This window comes from Protopterus annectens, chromosome 7.part0, assembly GCF_019279795.1.
Source record: "Protopterus annectens isolate FY-2018-M chromosome 7.part0, PAN1.0, whole genome shotgun sequence".
In the NCBI taxonomy this organism is placed as follows: domain Eukaryota; kingdom Metazoa; phylum Chordata; order Ceratodontiformes; family Protopteridae; genus Protopterus; species Protopterus annectens.
In genome coordinates this window covers 1,569,406,167-1,569,431,310 of record NC_056739.1, presented here as the reverse complement: position 1 = coordinate 1,569,431,310, position 25,144 = coordinate 1,569,406,167, and the positions used below count along the sequence as shown (strand labels likewise).

Genomic DNA, 25,144 nt, shown 5'->3' with positions numbered 1-25,144 from the left:
ATAGGGAAAACTATCAGATGTTTAAAACGTAGAATATATGAGCATACATTTGCTATAAAGAAAAAGGATTTCACTAATGCTTTAGCCAGGCATGCCAGTCAATGTATGAACTTTAAAAAGTTCACTTTTTCAGTAATAGATTTTGTCCCACAGATGGAATTTATAGGAAACACCAACTTGATTCTGGAATGTAAGGAGTCTTTGTGGCAGATCAGTTTGGTAGCTGATAGAGTTCCTGGTCTGAACGAATGTGTCAACATTAAGTGCTTTTTAGCACTAAAATAAAAATAACAACAAAAACATATATATGATACATGCTTTTATAAAATGACATTTTTAATGTTTTATTGTCTTTTATTTATATAATATGACAGTTTTATGGTATGATTTTATGCCTTTACTTCAAGAAGTGATATGAAAAGTCATGTGATGATTTATGTAACATAAAAGGGGTGTGTTTTGCGAGGTTTAATATTTTCTGAAGAAGTTCATGAGGAATAAACTTGGACAAAAGTGCTAAGAATTGTGTTCGCTCCATTTTACTTACTGCTTTTGGGTTTTGAGATTCATTTTCTAATGTTGTTACAAGCTCACAGAACAGTATGTTCATACTTAATTACAAGGGCCATATTTTCAGTGTATTTGTACATACTTTGTGGCATGGCAGATGGATTTCGAAAACCCAGTGCACTTGTGTTTGACAATAATATTGCCGAGAACTGGAGAGTGTTTGAGTAAGAGTATGACATTTTCATACAGGCCACATTTTCTGATAAAGATGACCGTACAAAGGCATTCATTCTATTTAAGTTAGCTGGGTCAGAAGCTATAGAAAGGGAACATTCATTTGTGTATGCAACTGCTATTTATACTGGAGAGGGGGAAAACTATCATATTGTTGTACCGGCTGAGTCAAGGGAGGACCCAGAGTGTTTAAAGTGTAAATTTTGAGAAATGTGTAAACCCCCCCCATACAAATGTAATAATGAAAAGACCCTCTTTTTACACAAGGGATCAAAAGCCCGGTGAAACATTTGCGGCATATATAACTGACCGGAGAAATAAAGCTAAAATGTGCAGATTTTGTGACTTAAGGGATGGGATGAGATGAGAAAAAGGACAGGTTTGTGTGTAGTATAAAAGATGATGCTGTGAGAAAGATTTTGCTTCGTGACAGTGATTTAACTTTGAATAAGGCCATTGAGATTTGTCAGATATACAAGCTCACAGTAAAATGCATAAATATGCTTACAAATGAGAGCAGCTCTAGAAGGTACAGTGATAAAGCTCATGTTGATAGCATGCAGCATGTGGTTAAAAGAAATGGGCCCAAACACATGGCAGCTGTAACCCCTGCAGCACCTACTGGTAAACCCTAGAACTTTCTAGCGAATTCCAGACTTCGCACAAACTCAGTGAAGCACAGGGGTGAGTCAGTAAACTCAAAGCATGGGCCCCAACCAAGTTTCGTTGCCAACTGTCGTAATTTTGGTGGAAGTCATGAATCTAAAAGGGAGAAATATTTTGCTTTTGGTCAACAATACTACAAATGTAATACATGTAATCATTTCCAAAGATTTTGTAAATCAAAAGGCCCATGTTCTTTTATTAAAAGGGCACATTTTGAGAAACAAATTGATCAGTTAGACAGTGGCAAGCCTGCTCTTTATGGTGATGGTGTGTCAGTGCTTCATGAAACTGTCAGTGCTGTAGATTTAAGAGCAAAGAATGAAGTATTTTGTATTGTTCAGATAAATGGCAAACCCACATAGCTCAAAGTTGATACAGGTTCCAAGTGCAATGTTATGTCTGCAGAAACATTTGCTAGTGTATGTAAAGGTGAAAGGCTTGATTTGGCAAGGTGTGTAAAACTTGTTGCTTATGGAGGTGAAGAAATTCAAAGTGAAGGCTCAGTAGTGCTTTCATGTTATTTCCAGTAGATTGGAAGAAGGTACGACTTATTATTTTATGTGGTCAAGAGGCATGTTCAGTCATTGTTAGGGCTCAGAGACTGTTTGAAAATGGGACTGCTTTCATTTAATAAGGAAGTCCATCATGTCAGCGTAAAACACCACTTCTCTTACTTTGCCCAGCACTTTTTTTCTACCTGTGCTGATCTTTTCGAAGACAAACTAGGCAAATTTCCATTTGTGTACTCCATGAAGTTAGATCCAGAGGTCAGTCCAGTTATCAGGTCAACATGTAAAGTTCCAGTAGCCATGCAGGACAGTGTCAAAGCCAAGTTAGATTGAATGGTGCGACAAGGAGTAATTTGTCCAGTAGAAACTCCAACTAAATGGGTATCTCAATGGTGGTAGCTCATGTAAAGCTCAGATGACATCAGAATATGTATTGATCCACGAGATTTGAATAAAGCACTAAAAAGACCTTATCATCTAATGTGCACTCAAAGAAGTTGCAGCCTTGATGCCAGATGCCACTATTTTTTCTGTCTTAGTTGCAAAGATTTAATTTTGCCAAATTCAGCTTGACAAAAAATCCTCATTGTTCACTACATTCAGTACTCCATTTGGCAGGTGCAAATTTTTGAGAATGCCATTTGGGATAAATTCTGCAAGTGAAGTCTTTCAACGTGCACTGGAGCAAATTTTTTCTAGGTATCCTTGTGGTATTATAGTAGACGACATACTGGTAGAAGGTCATGATGAAGCAGAACACGACAGAAACCTCAGAAAAGTTCTAGAAAAGGCACATCATGTGAATCTTAAGCTCAATGCACAGAAATGCAAATTCAGGCTGCAAGAAGTTCCTTATGTTGGTCATTTATTAACTAGTACAGGCCTACAACCAGACCCTTCAAAACAAACGGCCATTCTTGAGATGCCAGCTCCAGACTATGTTCAAGCCCTGCAACATTATCTAGCCTAGTCTTGGTTATAGCAACACCAAAAAGCATTTGCTGTCCTGAAACAGAGAAATGCTAGTCCACCAACTTTCAGATACTATGATGTTTACATACCATTTGCACTTTCCTGTGATGCTTCAAAATTTGGTCTTGGTGCAGTCATTCTACAAGAGGATCAACCTGTTGCCTACGCATCAAGAACACTTACCCAAACTGAACAGCAGTAAGCCCAGATAGAGAAAGAGCTTTTGGCAATTATGTTTGCATGTTTGAAGTTCCATGATGTTTATGGTAGACCTATCCAGATCGAAAGAGACCACCAACAGTTGGTCACAATCCTGAGAAAGCCAATGCTTTCAGCTTCAGCCAGACTGCAACGTATGATGCTGAGATTGCAAAAGTACAGTTTCAATCTTGTCTATAAGAAAGGCAAACTACTTTATCTTGCTGATACATTATACAGATCACCCAGAAATACGACTGAACAGAATGACTATCAAGGTTCTCATTCGACTGATGATTTTGAAGTTATGGAACTGAGAAATTTTTCTTCCACATGTCTTGATGAGCTGATAGAACACACAGCCACAGATCCAGTTTACAAAGAATCAACCACTTTATCAATCAAGAATGGCCGTCAAAGCGATCTAGTTTACCTAAAGAAGTGCAATCTTATTTTCCATACAGAAATGAAATTTTGTCTGACAAAGGTATCATAATGAAAGGTCTGAAAGTAATTGTTCCAAAGTCTTTGCAACCTGAGTACATTACTGTCTTGCATCGTGGTCACCCAGAAACCGAATCTACCAAAAGAAGCGAGAGAGAACTAGTATTTTGGCCTTCTGTGTCTCAAAACATTGAGAGAACACTTTCATCTTGTTCAGTATGTAATAGTATTAAGCCTCATCAGCAGAAAGAGCCATTTCAGCTTAACCAGATTATGGAACTACCTTGGTCGACAGTAGCCACTGATATCTTCGAGTGGAATGGTCAACATTGTTTGGTGTTAGTAGACTCTTACTCCAATTGGTTCGAGATTGACGTACATCCTAACCTAGCATCTAGTACTGTCATTGCTAAGATGAAGCATCATTTTGCTGTACATGAAGAAGGGGACTTTACTCATGTCACATGTAGTCCAGAGTACCCGCAGTCAAATGGTTTGGCAGAACGCGCAGTGCAAAGTGCAAAGCCGTTACTTGAGAAGTCTAAATGAGACAATAGTGATGTTTTCTTGAATCTCTTGAGTCTCAGAAATGCATCTTGGTTCACCTGCTCAGAGACTTCTGTCGAGACAAACCAGAACCACATTACCAATCAGTAGTCAATTGTTGGTTCCATGCGTCATGAACAACAGATCTGTGAAAGCCAATCTGTTGAGGAAGCACCTATCCCAGAAGTCCTACTACGATAAGACTAGTAAACTACTCGATCCTTTACGAGAGGGAGAAGTGGTAAGGATGCAGATATCCAGAGGATATGATCGGATTTGTGTTATGAAGAATAGTGGTCCAGAGCTGAGATCGTATATTATAGAATCAGAAGGAGAAACTTTTAGGTGGAATCAGAAATATTTGAGATCGATGTCTGAGCCTATACCACAGCATATAGCTTTTGAGAGAGACTGTCTGTCTCAGTGTGAGTTGTCTAGTGTTCCAATTCCAGTGGAAGTTCCAGAAGACATTCCTGTACCTGTGTAAATCCAGAAGTTCCTGATATGAGTTGTGCACTGCAGACTACCCCTTTTGCTAAATCTCGTGCCAACTGTTATGTCATGAGATAGAATCTCTACACCCTCTAGCAGATATAAAGCAGCTTGGACATGAACACTGTGTTTTGTTTCAAATGTATATCGTAATGCATGTCTGACTCTAATATTGTTTTTTCAAAGGGCAATCTTTTTAAGAGGGAGGATGTAGATCAATATATGTGTATATACCTTTAAGAAGCTATCCAAGGGCTTGCACTAGAGTATAAAAACTGAGCACGTGTGAGCCTGACTGCCATTTTGTAGTTAGCTATTGAGACATAAGCATGTATGTATGTAAGCTCAGTTTGTTAACTCGTTCATTCATATTTAATGATGCTGCTATCCATCCTGATGTGTTTGTGTGTATTAAAGCTTCTCAACAAAACCCCAAACCTTCTTGTTATATGTATTAGAGATGAACGAGCGGCAATACCATTTTCCCTACCACCCTCTTTGATAGTAAACAAAATCCCAGATGTTCCACCCAGTCAGATTGAAGCAGCAGCATTGGAAATAAACAAGCTGCTAGAAAAGAGAGTCAGGAAAGAAGACCCTACAGACCAGAGAGGGTCCAGAACTTACTCGATACTTTTTAGAGCCAAAGAAAATGGGACTGGAGACCAAGTTTGGATCTGGAACAAGTCAGTTTAGTACACCAAGTTCCAGATGGTCACAGTTCAGTCTGTTTTGTCTTTTCTGCACATTGGATGTGCTCAGTAGATCTTCAGGATGCGCACTGTCATTTCAAAATGAACTGAAGATCCAGGATATTTCTACTCTTCCAACTGGGAGCCAGTCATTCCCAATTCAGAGTTTCTGCCCTTTGGTCTCACCACAGCCCCCAGGGTGTTCACCAAGCATATGGCAGTAGTAGCAGCTCACTTGAGGCTACAGGGATTATAGGTGTTTCCATATTTGGGTGACTGGCTGATAACTGCTCCTACCAGGCATCATCTGATCAAAGAACGGGATTATGTACTCCAGTTATGCTTTCATCTGGGGATTACCATCAATCACAAGAAATCTCAACTCAAACCATCTCAAATATTGGAGTTCATCTGAGCCTTGTTCAAAGGATTCAAACCATTGAGTTCAAGTCAAAAAGTTAATTCAGAGTTCTTGTGTTTCAGATTGACTAATCCTTCAAGCATTGGAGTAGATGTCTGCAGCAGTTGTTTTCGTACCATTAGTAAGGCACTATATGAGAATCCTTCAGTGGACCCTAACGAATCAGTGTTCCATTTTTCAACAACCTTTATCCAGATCAAGATAACACGACTTGCAAGAATTATATTCTGATTAGATATTAGAAGGGTCGGCCTTTTGTTTTCATAGTGACACAGATGCTTCCCAAAGTGGGGGGGGGGGCATCTCTTGAGAAGGACAGTCCAAAGCACATAGTCCTCTGAAGAGGCCAGTACAGATACCAATGTCCTGGAAATGAGAGCTGTCCTCCTAGTGTTACAGGCCTTCCAAGACAATTTCCTGTCCAGGACTATTGTAGTTCAGATGGGCAATATGTTAGTGGTCTGGTACATCAGCAAACAAGGAGGAACCATATCTTACCCACTATGTTGAGAAGCTATGAGAATGCAACAATCATGGGTTATCTTATCCAGTCGGTTTCTGATAGCAATGCACATTCTGGGGAAATTCAGCATGATTGCAGACAAGTTAGCAGGTCATTTCTAATGTGTCATGAGTGGTACTTGAATTTAAAGGTTGGAGACAACCAGGCTGCGATCTTTTTGCATCTCCCCTCAACAATAAGTGCAGCAGGTTCTTTGTCCTGATCCTCAGCCGGGTGTCACCAAGGGACGCTCTACTGCACAACCCCCCCCCCCAGTGTCCTTTTTGCCTATCCTCCGTTACCTCTAATCCCCAATTTTTTCAGAAAACATCTAAGTTGAAGAGCACAGTTATCTTCATTGCCCCTTTTTGGCCTCGTCAGATTTGATTTCACTTTCTTTGACCTCATCTATTTTACCTCATATGGATTCTGGATCCAATTACAGACTTTCTATCTCAACCAACAGACATAACACACCTGAACATTCCAGGCCTAAAGCTGACTGCATGGGTTTCTCCACTTCTGTTGATTGCTAGACAGCCCAGGCTCTCCTCCCCTATCCATCACATTCTTTTGTCCTCCCATAAAGTTTCCACTAGAAAACTTTACGGAAGTAAATAGAAAGGATTTGTTTTGTGGGCACACCAAAAAGACTTTGAACCTTTTTCAGCAGCAGTTCCTACAGTTCTTGAATTTTTAACTGCAGTTTTCAGTGACGGTGCTAGCTCTTCTACTGTTAAATTACAATTAGCTGCCATTTCCAGTTTTCATATAGCAGTAAATAATTCATCTTTGGCTTCTGCCAAACATTGTAAAGTCTTTCTAAGATGAACTTTACTTTTCAGACCTCCATTAAAAGACTCCATTCCTCTGTGAGATTTAAATATTGTTTTACATTCTTTGACAGGGTCTCCTTTCTGAACCATCAGCTAAGTGTGAACTAAAATGTTTGACCTGAAAAACTGCCTTTTTAGTGGCCATTACCTCAGCTAGAAGAGTTTCAGAACTACAGGCCTTGTCTTCCAAGCCTCCTTATTTGATTTTTCATAAGGATAGGGTATCCTTATGAATCAACCCCTCCTTTTTTCCTGTGGTGGTGTCAGAATCCAGTATTAATCAGATTATTAACCTTCCAGTTTTCTTTCCAATTTTCTTCAACAAAGGATAGTGTATGTTATCTTTTGGATGTTCACAGACAATTACGATTTTATCTACATATAACTAGAAATTTGAGGAAATGAGAACAGTTATTTGTTTCTTTTTCAGAGTCAAAATTAGGCAAACCAGTTTCTAAAGTAACTCTAGCTAAATGACTCACTGATTGTATTACCTTTTTTATGAAAAATTGGGTTTGTCTTTACCAAAACCACCAAAAGCTCATTCCACTTAATCAATGGCAACTTCTTCAGCCCTTTTGTCTAGATCTTCATTGGATGATGATTGTGTAGCTGCAACTTGGGCTAATTCTCATACTTTTATTGCTCATTACAAATTTGATCTGATCGCTAAGGGAAGAGCAGCCTGGTGCTCAGGAATATCCTTCCTTAGAGTCCTCTCGGGATATAGGTAGCTGGGGACTGTGTCCCAACAGTTGAGGAATGAATGAAAATGACAAAATCAGATACAAAATTCATGTACTCACTATAATATTCCATCTGTGTTATCCATTTTCATCCTTCCTCAACCTCTCTCACTCCAATCTCCTCCAAAATTAACTTTTGGAAGGATTGAAATATGCTGAAGGAGCCAGTGTGTTTTATTTGAGCTCCAGATGCTGTTTCATCATTGCATAATACTTACAGGCTTAAGGAGCAGAAAACAGGATATGAGGTATATTAGGTGACTAGGGCATTATGGGTAAGGGAGGAGCTCAAGAGTTTCAGTGTTCCACAAGCTGGAAAAAGTGGCCAAGTCATTTCCAAGGGTCAGATCTGAGCCCAACAGTTGAGGAAGAATGAAAACAGGCAACACAGATGGAAAGTTACGGTGAATGCATAACTTTTTTTTTTTTTTTTTAACCAGCATTTTCTACTTGTTTTCCTCAGGAAAGAAACACCATTTTTGACAATGAACAATCTGCTGGTTCTTCTTCAGTCATAAAAATAAAAAAAGTTTTGCAAACAGCCTTTGCTACCACAGCTGGTCAGTATTTTTGCCTCAGCCAGAAGTGGGTGGCTCTGCTGTAGCCACTAGCTGTACGTCAGACCACTCATCTTTTACCACAGATTCCTCTGGTGTAGCACCTACAACTACTATGGACTGGGAGTTAGCCACATTCTCTGCGGCTGTTGGGGTCCCCTCAGTGGGCAAGGGAAAGCCAGTCTTGTTGGTCCTGGGAGAGTGAACAGGGAAGGCTTCCTGTTTTGTCAGAATGTTGTGCCCATCCCTAGGAAAGCTGCTGCTGCCATTAATAACATTGTCATTCTCATTGTTCCTGTCAAAAAGAAGCAAAAAACTAAACACTTATCTACTCCTCCTCATATTTCCTTAGAGAGGGGTAGTTTACTGGGTCTGGCTCAGGGTTTAATTCAGGCTGTTGATCCTTCTTGGAAAGTAGTTTCTGGTAAAAGAAAGAGGTGATACTGCCTTGAAGAGATTCAGGATTCTACATCTGATCAGGAGGATGAAGGGACAGATACTGGGTTTTCTCCTCAGATATCTCATTCAGACTCAGGGAGTGCTCAGTTTCTGACTGCCTTTAGGGTTCTCTTTCTTTGAGAATATTTTTGGAATGTGCCAGTGTTTTCAGTGGGAGAACAATGTTTCTCAATCTCTAAGAAAATACTGAGCTGTTACAAAAGGAGTTTCCAGAACCTGCAGCCACTTTTTCCAGTTTCGTCAGCTTTTCTAAAAAGCCAGCTAGGATGTGTAGAGTTCGTCAGTCTTTTAAGTTTTTATACACTCTTCCCAAACCTGATCCAGCAGCTATAGCTTTAGTCAATCCTTCTGATTCTAAACAATTATTCTATTTCTACTATTTCTGATAAGGATGGTAAAGTTATTGATAAATATAGGAAAATGTATATTCTTCTGCAACTTTTATTCCCAGAATTTTGAATTATCAGATCCACATGTTATGGTTTGCCCTGACTAACTGTGAAAGTGTGAGGAATGATTTGCCTACATTTTTTTCTTGTAAGGAAAAATCTGCTTTAAGTAATGTAATTTCCATCCTTATCAGAAATGGTAGAATTGGAATTACTGCAGTGACCTCTCCTCCCTCCATACCCCTCGTTTATTGGTGTGTTGTTTATGCCAACGTTTAGTTACTTATTTGTTCTTCCTAGCATTGTTTTTTCAGGTCTCAGCCTCTCCCTCTCTGGCAGGAAAGCTCTGAAGGGCTCAGCACCCAAACTTGTCTTTTAGTCAGCTCAGCTCGAGCTGGATGACACATGGAAAGTGCCCTGAATCTTTGGAAGCTGGATGACTGTTATATCCTGGACAAAATTTAACCCATATAGCTTAGGCTACTGCAGCAGTGATCATTCAAACATCTACTGTTATCGTAAGTTTACTTACACAACTATATTTCCTGAATGGTCATGGTGCAGTCCGTTTGACCTCTGTTGAGGAAGGACGATTGGATGTGCTCGATAGATCTCAAGGATGCCTAGCATCATATAAAGATTTTGAGGCAGTTCAGGAAATGCTTTTGACTTGGAGCTGATCATTATCAGTTCAGAGCACTGCCCTTTAATCTCATCACAACCCCCCGGGAGTTCACCAAGTGCATGACAGTTGTGGCAGCGTGGCTCAGATTGCAGGGGTTCCAGGTCTTCCTGTACCTGGACAATTGGCTGTTTTCTGCCTCCATGAGAGCATCTCTTATCCATCTCAAACTCCTTACTCCTGTTTTGTCTGGCATTAAGAATCACAGTGAACTACAAAAAGTCCAGTTTGGAGCTGGTACGGGTGTTAATGTTCATAGGATGCCATTTGGATATGGTTTCTCAAACAGCAAAACTTCAAATCCATAGGATGCCATGTGGATATGGTTTCTCAAACAGCAAAACTTCAAATCCACAGGTTAACTTGTCTTCGAGCAAAGGCATCTCAACTGCTTTTGTCTCAAAACTCTCCCTGCCCACCTGATTCTGAGGCTTCTGGGGCACTTGGTAAGGTCAGTTTTCCTGGTACCCTTAGCAAGGTAATGTATGAGTATTCTGCAGTGAACATTAGCAGCTCAGTGGGTGTACTTAACTCATCCATGGATTTCTCTTTTGCTGTAACAAACAGTTGTCAGGCCCAGATCATATAGTGGTTGGAGTATCCTCTTGTCGCTGCCAGACCATTTGTTCTTTCACAGCTTCATGCCACGGTCCCTATGGATGTCTCTTCTGGAGTCAGGAGGGCATTACGAAGGGAAGACGTTCCAGGAAACATGATCATCCTCTGAGGCCAGTGTACACATCGGTGTCTTGGAGAAGAGAGCAATCCAGACCTTTCAGTACCTTCTCCCCAGTGGTGTGATTGCAGTCCAGATGAAAAATGTGTCTGTGGTTTGGTGCGTCAACAAGCAAGGGAGAACACAATCTTACCCTCTTTGTTGGGAGGCCATGAGAGTGTGGCAGTGGGTGATCTTTCCTTAGCGGTTTCTGATTGCAATGCACATCCCAGGGGGAACAAAAATCTTGCTGGACAGTTTAAGTAGGAACATCCTCCCTCCTCATGAGTGGTCCCTAGATTTGGAAATAGCAGCTTGATTTTCTGATGCTGGGGCACTCTTTGCTGTAATCTGTTTTCCACCTCAACTAATACAAAATGTATCTGTTTTTATGTCCCGGTTCCCCCTGCAGGGCAGTCATTGAGGGACATTATTCTGTATGCTTCATCCACGGGTCTCCTGTGAGCTTACTCACCTACTCCTTCATAATAAAGTTTCTTCAGAAAGCAGCTCTGTTTCTCATTGCCCCATTTTGGGCCCAACAAGTCTGGTTCCCCTTTCTGTGGCCTCACCTACATCACCCACTCGGGATGTTGAATCCCATTCTGTGGTGGATTACACATCCCATGGGGATTTCTCCACCCAACCTTCATATCCTCAGGTTAACTGCATGATTTCTCCATTTCCAGTGATGGCCAGGAATCCCAAGCTTTCTGACAAGAGTTATCATCATACTGTTGTCCTCACAAAAACTCTCTACTCAGAAGATTTAAACTAGTAAATAGAAATGTTTCCCTATTTCAGCTTCATCTAATCCTTTTTCCACTCCTCTTGATGCCCTTCTGAATTTTCTAGCTGATTTTTTCAATCTGGTTTGAGTTATTCTGCTATTAAAGTTCATATTGTTGCTATTTCTGAGTTTCACATTGGCATGGACAATACTCCTGTGTCCTCCCTTAAGATCTCCAAAGTCTTCTTGAAAGGTACTTTTTTGTTACAACCACCAATTCAGGATCCTGTTCCTCCATGGGATCTACCATTCCTACTGCAAGTGCTGGCCAGGTTTTCTTTTGAGCCTTCGATGACCTGTTCCTTGAAGTTGCTGTCTTGGAAAACAGTTTTTCTAGTAGCAATTACCTCTTTTAGATGAATATCTGAGCTGCATATGCTGACTTAATTTCCTCCTTATTTGATTTTTCATAATAACAGGTTTGCCGTCAACACTAATCCCCTCTTTTTGTACAATTTGACCTCAGAATCTGCTTTAAACTAGCTTATTCATTTGCTCATTTTCTTTCCAAATTCTAGTAATAAGGGTGAATATTTGCTTGATTGCTTGTACGTTCACAGACAACTTAGATTTTATTTGTACGAAACTAAAGCATGTAAAAAAACAGAGCAGCCCCTGTTTACTTTTCCAAGGCCAGATTGAGCAAACCCTGTTTAAAACTGACCTTATCCAAATGGCTTTCTGTTTGCATTCCTTTGTGTATATTCTGACAGGAAGATCCTTAACACAAAACTAGAGGGTCATTCTACCAGGGTAATTGCAACTTTTACTGCTTGGTTTTTCAGAGCCTCTATTAATGACATTTGTGCTGCAGCCACATGATCTAGCATTCACACATTTGTGTTCAGCTGTAAATCAGATGTATAGTCGTGGTCTAGGACCTCTTTTTGTTCCACATTTCTGTGAAATGTTCTCTCCTAGGGCCTCCCTGGGATGATGCATAGCTGAGGAACTGTACCACACAGGTCGAAGCCAGATGGAAAGTACAACATAAGATACAAAAGTTGCAAACTTACCATAAAGATAGATCCATGTTGCCTGTTTCTCTCTAATTCTACCATCCCTTCCTCCTATCACTCTTCTAGTAATTGTTTTTTTGCATGAACTGGCAGTTGAGCCTTAGGTGTGTTCCCCTTTCAGATCCATGATTAAGTTTCTGGAGTTATTAGGCATACCCTAGGAGCAATTTCAGGGGAAACTTGATCTGAAGTAAATGGGGGGGGGGCAGCGTATTATTTGTAGAGGAGGCAAGCTTTGGATCAAAGTCTCTGAAGGAAGACCTGCATCAGATCTGGGTCCGATCCAATAACACACAAATTGAACCGGGCAGAAACAGGCAGCACTGATGTATCATTATGGTAAGTACATAACTTTAATTTTTGCTTTGCTTTGTAATGAAGCTTGTGTGTGTTGATGCTTGATACATGCGATAATTTGTATGATCTTGCTGGTATGTTTTGTATGTTATATATGTGTTCTTAGGCAGAAATGTTTCTTCTTCGATCAGTCCACTCTCCCAGTTGAGAAAAATAAATGTCTGTTACACAACTGCAGTAAAAATGTGACTGTTAAACTATGATAGTGTTATGCCTCTGAATTTTATCTCATATTTTAAAATGCATTTTTCTTTCCATTTTTCAGAAAGAATTAAATTCCAGAGAGTCAGCCTGGGAGAGACTTTGTACTGAGAAAGATCCATTAATTCTTTCCTGTTTGATGTGGTCATGGTTAGAGCAGTTAAAAGTACCTCTTATAACAACAGTTGATATTGAAATCTTGTCTGAGAACATCAGTGACCCTCAAAGAGCTCTTCAGTTATTAGAAAAGGCAAGTTCTTCAAAATTCTGGGAAACTCTGTATATGACTACATCAGCATGAAATTGTTCATATTGCATTTGCTTGAGTTTTGCTGCTGAGGAGAGTAGATGCTCATATTGGATTTTTCACCCCATATAGGAGCTTGCATTAATGCTGATGTATATTATTTGTTCTATTTTCCAAGCTTGCAGCATCTTGTAAAAAGACTAAGGGAAGTTTTCCTATGTATTACAGACTGTTCTTTCTCTGAGGCGCAGTAACCTTGGAGTGACAATAATAAAGTAAATAGGATTCGAGTAGGGCTTTATCCCTGGTCAAAAAAAAAAACTATAAGTGATTCATTTTTATTAGTTTTCATAATGCCCTTAGACTGTGGAGACTGTAGCACCTACTGTATGTCAGGTGTTTGGATACTCAGGCTATCCGTATCAGGCAGGTTCTACCAGGGAATTGAAATCCAACCTCCTAAATGTCATGTAGATGTAGTAGAACCAGTTCTCATATCAATGATGCATATCCCTAATTGTTGCATCAAGTTATTCTGAAAGAGCATGCCGAATCTGGTTAGAAAATGTAGTATATTATTGTATATTAACTTTACAGCCTTGCTGCCAAGATCACATGGCTGTAGTTCATGTAATTCATATAGTATGAATAATGTGATATGGATGCAAGACTAGGCATTCTTCTCTTGTGATAGGATTTGAAAGTCAAGTGAAATTTCCAGGGTGCTTTGTTCATATGATTTGAGTGATTGGCACCGTCTCTCAAAAGATGTAGTATTCACAGTTAAAATCTAATGTTTCTGAATCCTTTTCTTTCTTTCTTTCTTTTATTTTTTGGGGGGGGGGTTGAAAGTTGCTGTCTTATTTAAGAAGGTGGTATAAGTCGTCAAGGTCTTGTTTATCCTTGTAATGTCCTTGGTAAAATTGCAATCAGTATGCAGTGCTAAGTTGGTTGGAAGACAAAAATCTTCTTTAAGCATGGTTACTGTAGCAATAAATCATAACCTTAGGGCTTTATCCCACTTGTCTTCTGCTCACCTCAGTCAGAGTTTTAAACAGTACTCCTTTACTGTCTGTGAAGGCTTACTGTGGACTTGTGCTGGGGCTGCATGAAACCTTGATAGGTATATAAGACAGTCTTGTAAAGGCAGCGTTTCTCAACATCTTCTTGGGTTCCTCTCACCACTACAGATGCTTCACATTCTGCATTCCAGCTGCTTAGCAGTTTACTATCATTTTCTATATTTTTTTCTTGAAAGATCTTCAGTAAAACTTTAATAAAACATGAAATTGTGATTGTGTTAGGTTAATGTCAGATGTTTTGCCACAAGTTTCTGCACTTAGGGCAATTCTTTACTTAGCTTTCCTCACAGTCATGGATGTCATCAGCTCTCAAAATCATAAAAAAGGATACATTACCTAAACCTGACAGAGGAGAATAGTCGAAAGAGGCTACCAGAGAACTGAAGGTGAAGAAATCTGCCTGTGTTTCTGAACTGTTCCTAATTCCCAAATGGCTGCCACACACAGGGATGTGTCATCATTTTCTAAAGAACCACATTCTCAGCAATCTTGTTTGCATCTAAAACTAGCAACTTTCCAACACCTTCATGATTGCCTGCATTGGTATCTCCTGAGACCATGCTTGGTCAACAGGTTTTATCTGCAGAGGACTACTGAAACACTGACAGATTTCCGATCTAGACTCTCCTTTCTTGAATGCAATTTGACTCCTGAAATGTTTCAACCCTTTATTGACTACATGTCTTTTATCATGTAGTTCTCATGAACTGCATTACAGCAATAGGGGTCTAAGTCTGTACATTAACACAAGTGACTTAAGTTTACATATAGAACACTAAGATGTGAATCTTGATAGGTTTCTGTGTGGACTAAAGAGGAGAAAAAAAGACTACTTTCCCGTAATTCATGATGATGAGGATGTTTATAGGAGGCAGATTCTCCTTTACCTCAGGATTCTGATAAGGGGATTTTCTTCTTGTCAGTCCTTAGGATCTCTGCTAAAGGATATGCCCTTAAAATACTTTCCATTATACAGTTTACTGGCCTGCATGGAACCCATCTTCACCCAAAAAAATGTGCAAAGAAATGACTAAGCTTCCTGCTGTAAATTGGACAGTGCATCCAGTTTATTACAAATGTTTTAAAGCTTAATCATTTGACTTTTGATGAGCAGTCTGCCACTGTGAAGATAATGGACAGAAAATACGAGACACCACTACGAGAAAGCTGTGCCACCAGCAACCATTCTATTGGGTAATGATTCAAGGTTATTGTACAACTGTAGAAAGAAGGTTTATACAGCTTGTGAATTAATTGTTAGAACATTTAATTATTTGCCTCATATTGTTAATTGTTAGAACATTTAATTATTTGCCTCATATTGTTTCTTGTGAAACAGCTGACTTAGAAAGACTTGGGGATGTTACTGTTTGTAGTATGTGATATTACTAACAGAATACAAAAATTAGTTACTTCTATGAATTGTTAGAAGTACATGCACTGAAATACTATTGTGATGCTATTTATTTATTTGAATTTGTTTACTGGTGTACAGCTCGGATCTCAGCAGACCAAATTCAGTTTCAGCCCAGAAGTACAGAACATATCAAAGCAATAGTGTACAAGATCTTACAGTGAAATGAAGATAGTAAATTCAAACAGATAATGTGAAACAGTTGAGTAACACACTTAAATAAGAGTTGTATAAAACAGATTACTGCACCACTACATATAGTACTACATAGTTACACATGTACTTTATAGTAAAAAAATATGTTTTTCCGCCACATAACGCATGCACTCAAGTCACTCCACAACAAGTACAAATATGACTCTGTCATTGTCCATGTTGGAGTGAATGACATGAGACGTACCTCCCTGGACTACATGAAAAGAGACATGGAAGAGCTCTCGGATCATGTGGCCCAGGCAGGTATGACCCTAGCCCTGAGTAGCATCCTGCCTTCGACCAGAATGATACCACAATATAAGGACAAAATGATTGACTTCAACAATTGGCTAAGCTTCTGGTGTCATTCAAAGGGGATCCAGTATCTGCCTGGGACGACATGACCGACAGACCACGATGCTTTGCCAGAGATGGTCTGCACCTGTCGCCCCTGGGTTTCAGGTTACTGGCTAAGGCTCTTGCCACCCCTATAGTGCCTTTCTTAGGCAAAGTTCAAAAGACAAAACCACCACCGTGACAGGTACAAGCATGCAAAATCTGAAGGTAATGCTACTCAATGCTAGAAGGCTAAACCTCAAAATGCACTCTCTCGAGGCACTCCTACAAATGGAGAACATCGATATCTGTGCAGTAACTGAGACCTGGTTCAAGGCTCCAGAGAGCACCCCTGCACTACCAGGCTACAACTCTTTCCACACTTTTTGGCCACCAAACCAGGACCGAAACACTAAAGGTGGAGGAGTGTCAATATTCACCAAGGGTATTCAAACCACCAGGCTAGTTGCCCAACACAATGTGTCTGAAATTCTCCAGGTGCAACTAACACTAGGTAAGACTGCAGTCCAAATTGTAGCTTGCTACAGATCCCCCACCATGCCCCAAGATTCTCGGTACAACTTTCTAAACATACTGGAAAATATTAAGATAGAATCAAACACCCAAATACTGGGTGATTTTAACTACCCTGCCATTAACTGGGAAAACTACTCATGTACCAACACCTTTGCCCAGTGGTCTTGGAATTCATAAATTCCAACGCCCTGGATCAATTAATCCATAGTACCACCAGGGGCTCCAATATCCTAGACCTGGTCATTACCAACATGGGAAATCGATGCTCCACACCTGTGGTCACCCCCTCGTTAGTCAGGTCTGACCATAAGCTAATCACCCTTAACATCCACATCCCATCCCCACCCCCCAGTAAGGAAACCTCTATAAAAAAACTTCTCCAAAGCCAAACTTCATGCTACTCAAGTCAGAAGTGACAAACTTCATGACACCCATGCAGACGGGAAATTAAAGTTCAACTGCTGAATCCTACACTAAGGCACTGTATGAGCACATCCACTCATGCATGAATCGTGCCATCCCAAATAGAACCCAGATGCTCTCATCCAAAAAAAGGAAGCTAATCTGGTGGTCCCCTGCCATAAACAAACTTTATAACAAAAGGAAGAAACTGTTGCAGAAAAGAGGAAAATCCCTGAATGCAAAAAACTCCCTTACCAGCCTCAGTAAGAAACTGAGATCCCTCATAAAATCCTCCAAAGCTAGTTACGAAAATAAAATTGCCAAAGATTCCAAAGACAACCACAAGGCATTCTATAACTATGTCAAGAATCGAAATGGCAATACTCAGATCCGCTCTGAGCTAAAACAGAATGGCATTAAATATACTGATCCCAAAGATATTGCCAATATCTGGCAGATCGATTCAGTGCCAACTTCACCCCCTCTCACCCCTTAAATGGCCCATCTCAATACCGGAAGATTGCCTAATTCTGGTAATAACGGCCACACAGGTAAAATACACACTCTCCAAAGCTAAGAATACAGCATTCATGGGACCAGATGACATCCCGGGCTGTGTATTACATGAACTACAATATGAACTGGCACCTCACCTAAGTGTCATGTTTAATCATAGCCTCACCCCAGGTTTTGTGCCCACTGAGTGGTGCAGAGCTACAGTTATCCCACTCCCTAAGGGGGGATCCACCTTGGATCCCGGAAACTACCGACCCATCAGTCTGATGAGCCTTATCTGCAAGGCCATGGAGCGTATTATCATGGAACTTATAAACAAAGACATTGGCAACCTTCAAACACTGGACCCCACCCAGTTTGGGTTCGTGAAGGGCCAATCTTGTCTCCTGAACCTGATTGACTTCTTCGAATCAGTCTCCAGAGCCATGGACAAGGGTAAGGTGGTCCACCCAGCCTATCTGGACCTTGCCAAGGCCTTTGACACCATCCCCCACTCTGGAATCATAGATAAACTTACTAAGCTGGGCATTAATCCCTACGTCACCCAATGGGTTGTTAACTGGCTTATATAAAGTACTAGTATCCTTTTTATTTTTAATGTCTCTGATCTAAAATTCTATCTTTAAAAAACATGTTAGTTTCACCTACATAAAAAACATGACATTTTGTGCAAAAGGCAAAATAAACTAAATGTAAAAGTAGCCAACTCCAAATCCAGCTCCAGACAAGTGACAAGTGGAGTACCTCAGGGTTCAGTCCTGGGACCACTCTTGTTTGGCATCTATTTCTGTGAAGTACAGGCAAACACTAATGGACTCTGGCTAACAAAGTTTGCAGATGACTGCAAACTGGGAGCCAGTATTGAATCCCCAAATGATGTGGATACTCTACAAAAGGGCCTTACAGAAACAGATGCTTGGTGCCAGAGCCATGGGGTCAAGCTCAATGCCAAGAAATGTATAGTTATGCCCTTTGGGAAAAAACATGTACCCGTGAATTACCATATAGGTGGCAGTACACTAAACACCGAATGTGTGATAAGAGACTTAGGGACACAGATGGACAGTGGTCTCACCTTCGATAACCACATCGCCACAACAGTCAGGAAATCCTTCTATGTGGCACACCTCATCACTAAGGGCTTTTCATCCAGAAAAAAGGAGGTCATTGTCTCACTGTACTCATCCCTCATTAGACCCATTATAGAATACAATGCTCCGTCTGGTATGTACCTCTCAAGGCATCTGCAACAAATGGAAAGGCCACAGAAATACCTCACTAAAAGAATCACAGGCCTAAAGCAGATGCCCTATGTTGACCGCCTTAAAAAACTCCAGCTATACTCTGTCGCATATCGTCTAATCAGAGGCGATCTCTGCTTAACATACAAGGCCATGTCAAACCCAGAGCTGTTGGACATGCTACACTTAAAGAAATCCCAATCCCTCAGAGCCACACGCTCCAGGGATCTAAACTTTGTCATCACAATAAACAAAACATGCTGGAGGGATAGGTTCCTGACCCAGAGACTTCCCAGACTCTGGAATAGATTGCCCATACATGTCAAGCAGAGTGCCTCTTTGGCTCTCTTCAAAAGGAACCTTGACAGTTGGATGGGAGAAAGGAAATTCACCCCTGGGATCACATCAGTTGCCCTGCTAGACAGGGTCCAGGGAAGTAAATAGTGTGGGAAGAAATAGCCAGGAAATTGTTATAGCTAGGCTTGTATAGGCCCTAGGGCTGATAGCCTAGTACCAACCTATGAATCTATAAATGGAGGGTGGGGATGGGATTAAGAAGGATGTGTGTTATGGGTGATATAGAGGTTAGAATAGGTGATAAGAGTTACAGTTGAGCATTTTATGTTAGAATATGATGTTAGTGTGTTACATGTCCTGAATGATGGCATTTGCATTTAGAATGGTTTAAAACGTAGCCTTTTAGCTCAGTCTGGAATGATGAGTAAGAAGTGATTTCTATGACAAGAGAAGGGAGAGATTCCCATAGCTCTGGACCAGCTGTAGAGAAGAAATGCTTGGTACATTGATACTTGGTTACTGGAGTTTCTATCAGAGTTCCATTGTGGTCCTGGCTTGTGGGGTGTATTTAAGTGAGTTTAGCAACTGAAGGAGTGAATGAAGAGTGCTGGTGTTTAAATAACTAACAGGTCAGTAAAAGATCATCCCTGTGCCTAACAGGAAGCCATTTGGCTTTTCTTGTTAACAGTGGTATTCTTTTCTGTGGAAGTAAGTGATAAATCTGCATGTTTTATTTGAAAGGCTTTGGACAGCATTTTCATTCTTTTTCAAGACAGCAGCAGATTTCTTGTCCCACTTAAAATGTTTGATTTTCCAGTAAATTACTGAGAATTACAGTTAGTCAGTCGTCGTCTTCTTTCGGCTTTTCCCGGTTAGGGGTCGCCACAGTGGATCACCTTGTCCGCACAGTAATTGGCAGTGGAGTTTTACGGTGCTGAGTTGCCAGCCCAGCGCCCAACCTTCCACAGAAGGCACACTCACACGCACACCTAGGGCCAGTTTAGAGTGTCCAATCCACCTGCATGTCTTTGGATGTGGGAGGAAACCCACGCGACCACAGGGAGGACATGCAGACTCCGCACAGAAGGCACCCCAGCCAAGGATCGAACCGGAGAACCTCTTGCTGTGAGGCGGCAATGCTAACCACTGCACCACCGTGGCCGCCCGTAATTACAGTTAGTCAGTAACACCAGATAATTACGAGTTTCCTTTGTTTTAATCTTCGGTAAATGCTGTTCTATTAACCTTTTAGGTGAATTAGACTGATTTTTAAAAATTGTCCCAAGATTTTGGGCCTTTGTTCCCCCACTAATTTTGGCTTTATTTAGAGGTATGAACAGTAACAATAAATAGCAGACCATATTCCAGCTGTGAGAGAAGGACTCCTTTACCAGTTATGGCTATGGCAAAATAAGACATAAAGAGGGATACTTTTCTTGCCCAGAATAGAAGGGAATTTATTGTCTTGTCTGTTTTTGTCAAGGTGTATATTAAAAGCGAGGGATGAGACTTGACATTTTCGGTCTAATTATTGTCGACAGTTTTGATATGTAAGGAGATGGTGAGCTTGGCGAGTCTTTGTTTTGTCTCAGAGATCATGCATTTGGCCTTGGATGAATTAAGGAGTAGATGTTGTTAGTAAGCCAAGTAGAGAGCGAGTTGAAATGGGCTTGTAGTGTGTGCTCAAGACTTTAAATGGAGTTGCTGGAGTGCAACAGGACCAAGTCATCTGCATGTAGCAAGACTGTGAGCTGATTTAAGTTGTAGAACAGTTTGTTGATAAAGTAAAGGAGCCAGTATTGAACCCTGTTGCATGCCTTTGTTTAAGGGAGATTTTCGTGAGATGGATGATCTGACTTTGACTGCAAAGTCCCAATTTGAGAGGTAGTTGTAGAACCAGAGTGTTGCTTCTGGACTCAAGCCCAGTTCTAGCATGTGGGTTATGAGAATGGAGTGGTTTACAAGGTCAGCAGCTTTGACTTGGTTGATAAAGATCACACGTGTAAAGAGAACTTTGTCCATGTTAAGTACTTCAACTGTGTGTGTTCATATTGTAGTCTTAGTGCTACATCCTACCAAGAAGATGTGCTCTTAATGAGACAGCAGTTAGTATTGTTGAATGTAATGAATTAGTTGGGTATAAATAAGTACCTTATCTAACATGGGTAAGATGCTGATTGAACAGAAATGTGAGGTATTGGTAAGTTCAGCTTGCTTAAGTAAGGGTTTGACTAAGGCTGATTTCCTTAAATTTAACATAATGTTTTGTGTGAGGCATTTGTTGTAGATATGTAGAAGTGAGAGTAAGAGAAGCTCACTATTGTGGCATATAAACCAGGGGTGTGTATTGTCTGTATTTGTTGCTGAATCAAGTGGAATTTTTCCAATTAGTGGTAGGAGGTATTTTTCCTTAATTAGTCTGAAGTAAAAGGCAGGGATGAAATGTGGGGGCGTTTAGTACATTATGCCTGGAGACTGAGGATTGTTATACTGTTAGACTGAGAGAGTACTGAATACTTTAAGAAAGTCTGCAAAATGAAGAGGGAGCAGTTGATATTCGGTGGTGTGCATCTCACCCATTTAGGCAATTTACTTCTTTCTAGAAAAGTTTTGATATATTAATACGTTTTCCTTAGACTCAAAGAAGTTGTTTTTTTGCCATCACATCATCATGTTGGTTTTGCAAGGTTGTGTAATTGTGTGTATTGTAAATATTTGTTTGGTGTGATGTCACGTTTCCATGCATGACATGCATAATCTCCAAGTCTTAGGAGGGCCTTTAGCTCATGAGTTAATCAGGCGTTGTTGTTGCTTTTGTATAGCCTTGTAATTAATGGAAAAATATATATTTTATATTTTGCAACACTGTAAGTGCTTTGCCTATCTATATGCTTTGGGTCAATTAAGTTAGTTACTGGGGAACAGCTGATAGATTACAGGTGTGTTTTAAGCTTGTTGATGTTAGCCTGAGATTTGTTTCTTGTTAGTAAAATGCAAGGAGAGAGGAAGGAAGAACCTAAGTTTTTTAGTGTTCAATTATGTATTTAGAATGTATTTAGAAATTTATGAGGCAGTGATCACTAAAAAAACGGGATGTATGGGAACTGGAGATATGATGGCTGGATTTCTTATTTTTACTAGATGAAAAGATGAGTGATTTGAGGCTATCATGTTGGGGCCTGTAGGGAGAGTTACAAATTGAATGAGGTTAAGATCAGTGAGAAATTCAAAGATGTCATTGTGAACTGGGCCCAGCAAATTTAAATTGAAGTCACCTAGGATAAAGAGGTTTTTATGTATGAGGACTAAAGCAATTATGGCATTCAGTAGTGTATGAAATTTTGTAACTAGGAAGGAGGTGGTAGGTAAGTTACTGTTATGTGGTATGGGTGTTTGATTCTACTTTGAGGGCTGCCATGTCCAGCAGTGTGTTGAGAAGTCTTGCTTGGTTCAGAACTAAATCCTTTAATGAGGAAGTTAGAGACAGATTGTGGAATACTCCTGTGACTAAATATTTTTTGTTTAACCAGTAGATGATATATCTGTGCATCTGGAACAGAAAGGCAAAACCAGATCTTTTAAGATATATACCCTTTTATCCTCTGTGCCAAAAGCCATGTACTACTAGAAGAAACCAGTATTTGGGAAGTACATTCCTCTCAGACCTTTTGGCAATAAAAGTGAAGGAAAACAGGCCAGCAGTAATTTGGGTTCCTCAGGTAAAGGTAGAGTCAACCAGTTTGTTGTCCTCTTACTCCTTTGTCCCAGTTCACACAGGAGGTACATTTTAAAGTTAGTTTCTTGTGTGTCAACAGATAATTATAGAAAAATAGATTCTTCAGATGCTTTAACAAGTTTGTTCAGTAATATTCTTTCAAGCACCACAAATGCATCTTTTCCCATCCCAAAAACACTTCTTCATCACCTGCAACAAGTCACAAGTCTTACAAGTACTGTCGCATTTGTTTAAGGCACACCATACAGAACGTATGTTTGCACCAAAATGGACATGGTTTTATTTCAGGCTGTTTCTTCTACTCAAAGAAAAAAAACAGGCTTGCTTCTCATTCATAAACCTGATGTCAGTTTGCATGAATGCAGTATGTGCACTGTGTCTAGTTTGCCAGGATTCATTACCATCAGATGGATCTCTACAGTGAAGAGTGGTGTACAGAAGCCTGTTATCTTTTACTAATAGCATAGAGGTGCTCATAGTACAGACTTGTTTACTATGCTCACTGGTACTTCTGACTGGGGGAAACAGTATGTAACATGACAGTGTTACACGGCATAGCTGGGAACAGCAATTTATGAAACTTTAATATACCCTTCTGAATTGTTGTTCACAGTTACACAGTGCTACACCATTGTGCTTGAGTGATTCTTAAACAAAAGTTAGGGCCATTAATATTTTATAGTTAAGAAGGGATCTATGCTCAGCACTGACACTGTGGGGAGGGGGTGAGGAAATGTGGCTGTAATTGCAGGACTGCCTACACTATAGGCAACTTCATTGTCAGGAGGGTTTTCTTACATTACAGAGATAAAAAAACAGAGAAACTAGTGGTCTTAAAACTTCATTGATGAGCTCAGTCACAATAATTTCCAAAAATTATGAAATGCAGGTAGTGTTCCAATGCAGCAAGCCTTTATTCATCACAGACAAGTGATCCTCAGTAACAAAAAATCAAATATTTTAACAGTGTTAAACACATCAGCTTTTATATACTTAGAAGCAGGTGTGGAAAATATATGTATTTAATGTTAAACCAACCTATTCCAGACAAACAGTATAACCAGGGCTGTAAAAGTGCATTTTAAAATAAGTACTCACCCCCATATATTACTGATTAGATAAAACTAAAACCTGGTTAAGGAAAACACTTCTATTTGCAACCCACATTCCAAGAGCAGGTATTAAGAAAAGCGTAACATATACATAAAAAGAGTTGCAACTAAAATTGCTTTTGTCTAACTAATGCAATAAAGCCTTTATCTGTGACAAGAACAAAGAAAAAACATATAGCTATCTAGCCATAAACATAATCAAACTAGAACACTATTAATATAAAGTACATCTGTCTAAAAATATCTAGTAAATATCCATCCATGTGTATTAGTGTGCATAAAAAATAGGTTATTAACAGCTCAGGAAAAATGTCAGTGCTTTGCAAAAAAAAAAAAAAAAAATACAAATAAAAAAACTGTCATGACAGTTTTCATGTTTACAGCCCCAAAAACATGTTTATACACGTAAACTAGTAGGAAAAAAACACACAAAAAATACAGAAAACAGTGAAGTAAACTAGCAATGTATAAAACCGTGCAGGTGTGTGCATGAGTGTCTGTGAGCGTCCACTAGTTTGGTAACAGGGGGATTTATTCCAATACTACATGGTAATAGTGGCATGAAAAAACCCTGGTGTGATGCAATACATCTAATCAAAGCAGAATTGCAGTTCATAGGTAGGTACTGGGCTGTCAGCCCTAGGGCCTATACAAGCCTAGCCAAAAAGGTACCCTGGTTTTCACCACCCAAGAAAATTATTTTCCTGTGGCCCTGTCGAGCAGAGCCACAGAGGTGATCCCTGGGGTGAATTTTCTATTTCCCATCCAATCATCAAGATTTTTCTTGAAGAGTGCTAATAAGGAGCTTTGTTTCATATAGATAGGTAGTTTGTTCCAGAGTATGGGAAGTCTCTGGGACAGGAATATATCCCTCCAGCATGCTCTGTTTATTGTGGTGACAAGGTTTAAGTCCCTAGAGCGTGTAGCTCGGAGGGATTGGTATTTCTTTAAGTGGAGCTTGTCCATCAGCTCTGGGTTTGACATAGCTTTGTATGTTAGGCAAAGATCACCTCTGAGTAGGAGATATGCAACGGAGTAAAGCTGGAGTTTTTTGAGATGGTCTGCGAAGGGCATCTGTTTGAGGCCGATAAT

General features: G+C 40.0%; 1 protein-coding gene across 6 annotated transcripts in view; it reads left to right on the top strand.

The window, feature by feature from the left end:
* The window catches only part of PTPDC1 (protein tyrosine phosphatase domain containing 1), a 1,141,579-nt gene that overhangs the window by 910,840 nt on the left and 205,595 nt on the right, over nucleotides 1-25,144 (top strand). For all 6 annotated transcript variants that reach the window (XM_044078123.1, XM_044078118.1, XM_044078120.1 and 3 more), the window contains one exon: nucleotides 13,002-13,187. In XM_044078123.1, coding sequence (XP_043934058.1) covers nucleotides 13,002-13,187 — 186 coding nt within the window. The remainder of the gene's footprint in view (nucleotides 1-13,001; nucleotides 13,188-25,144) is intronic.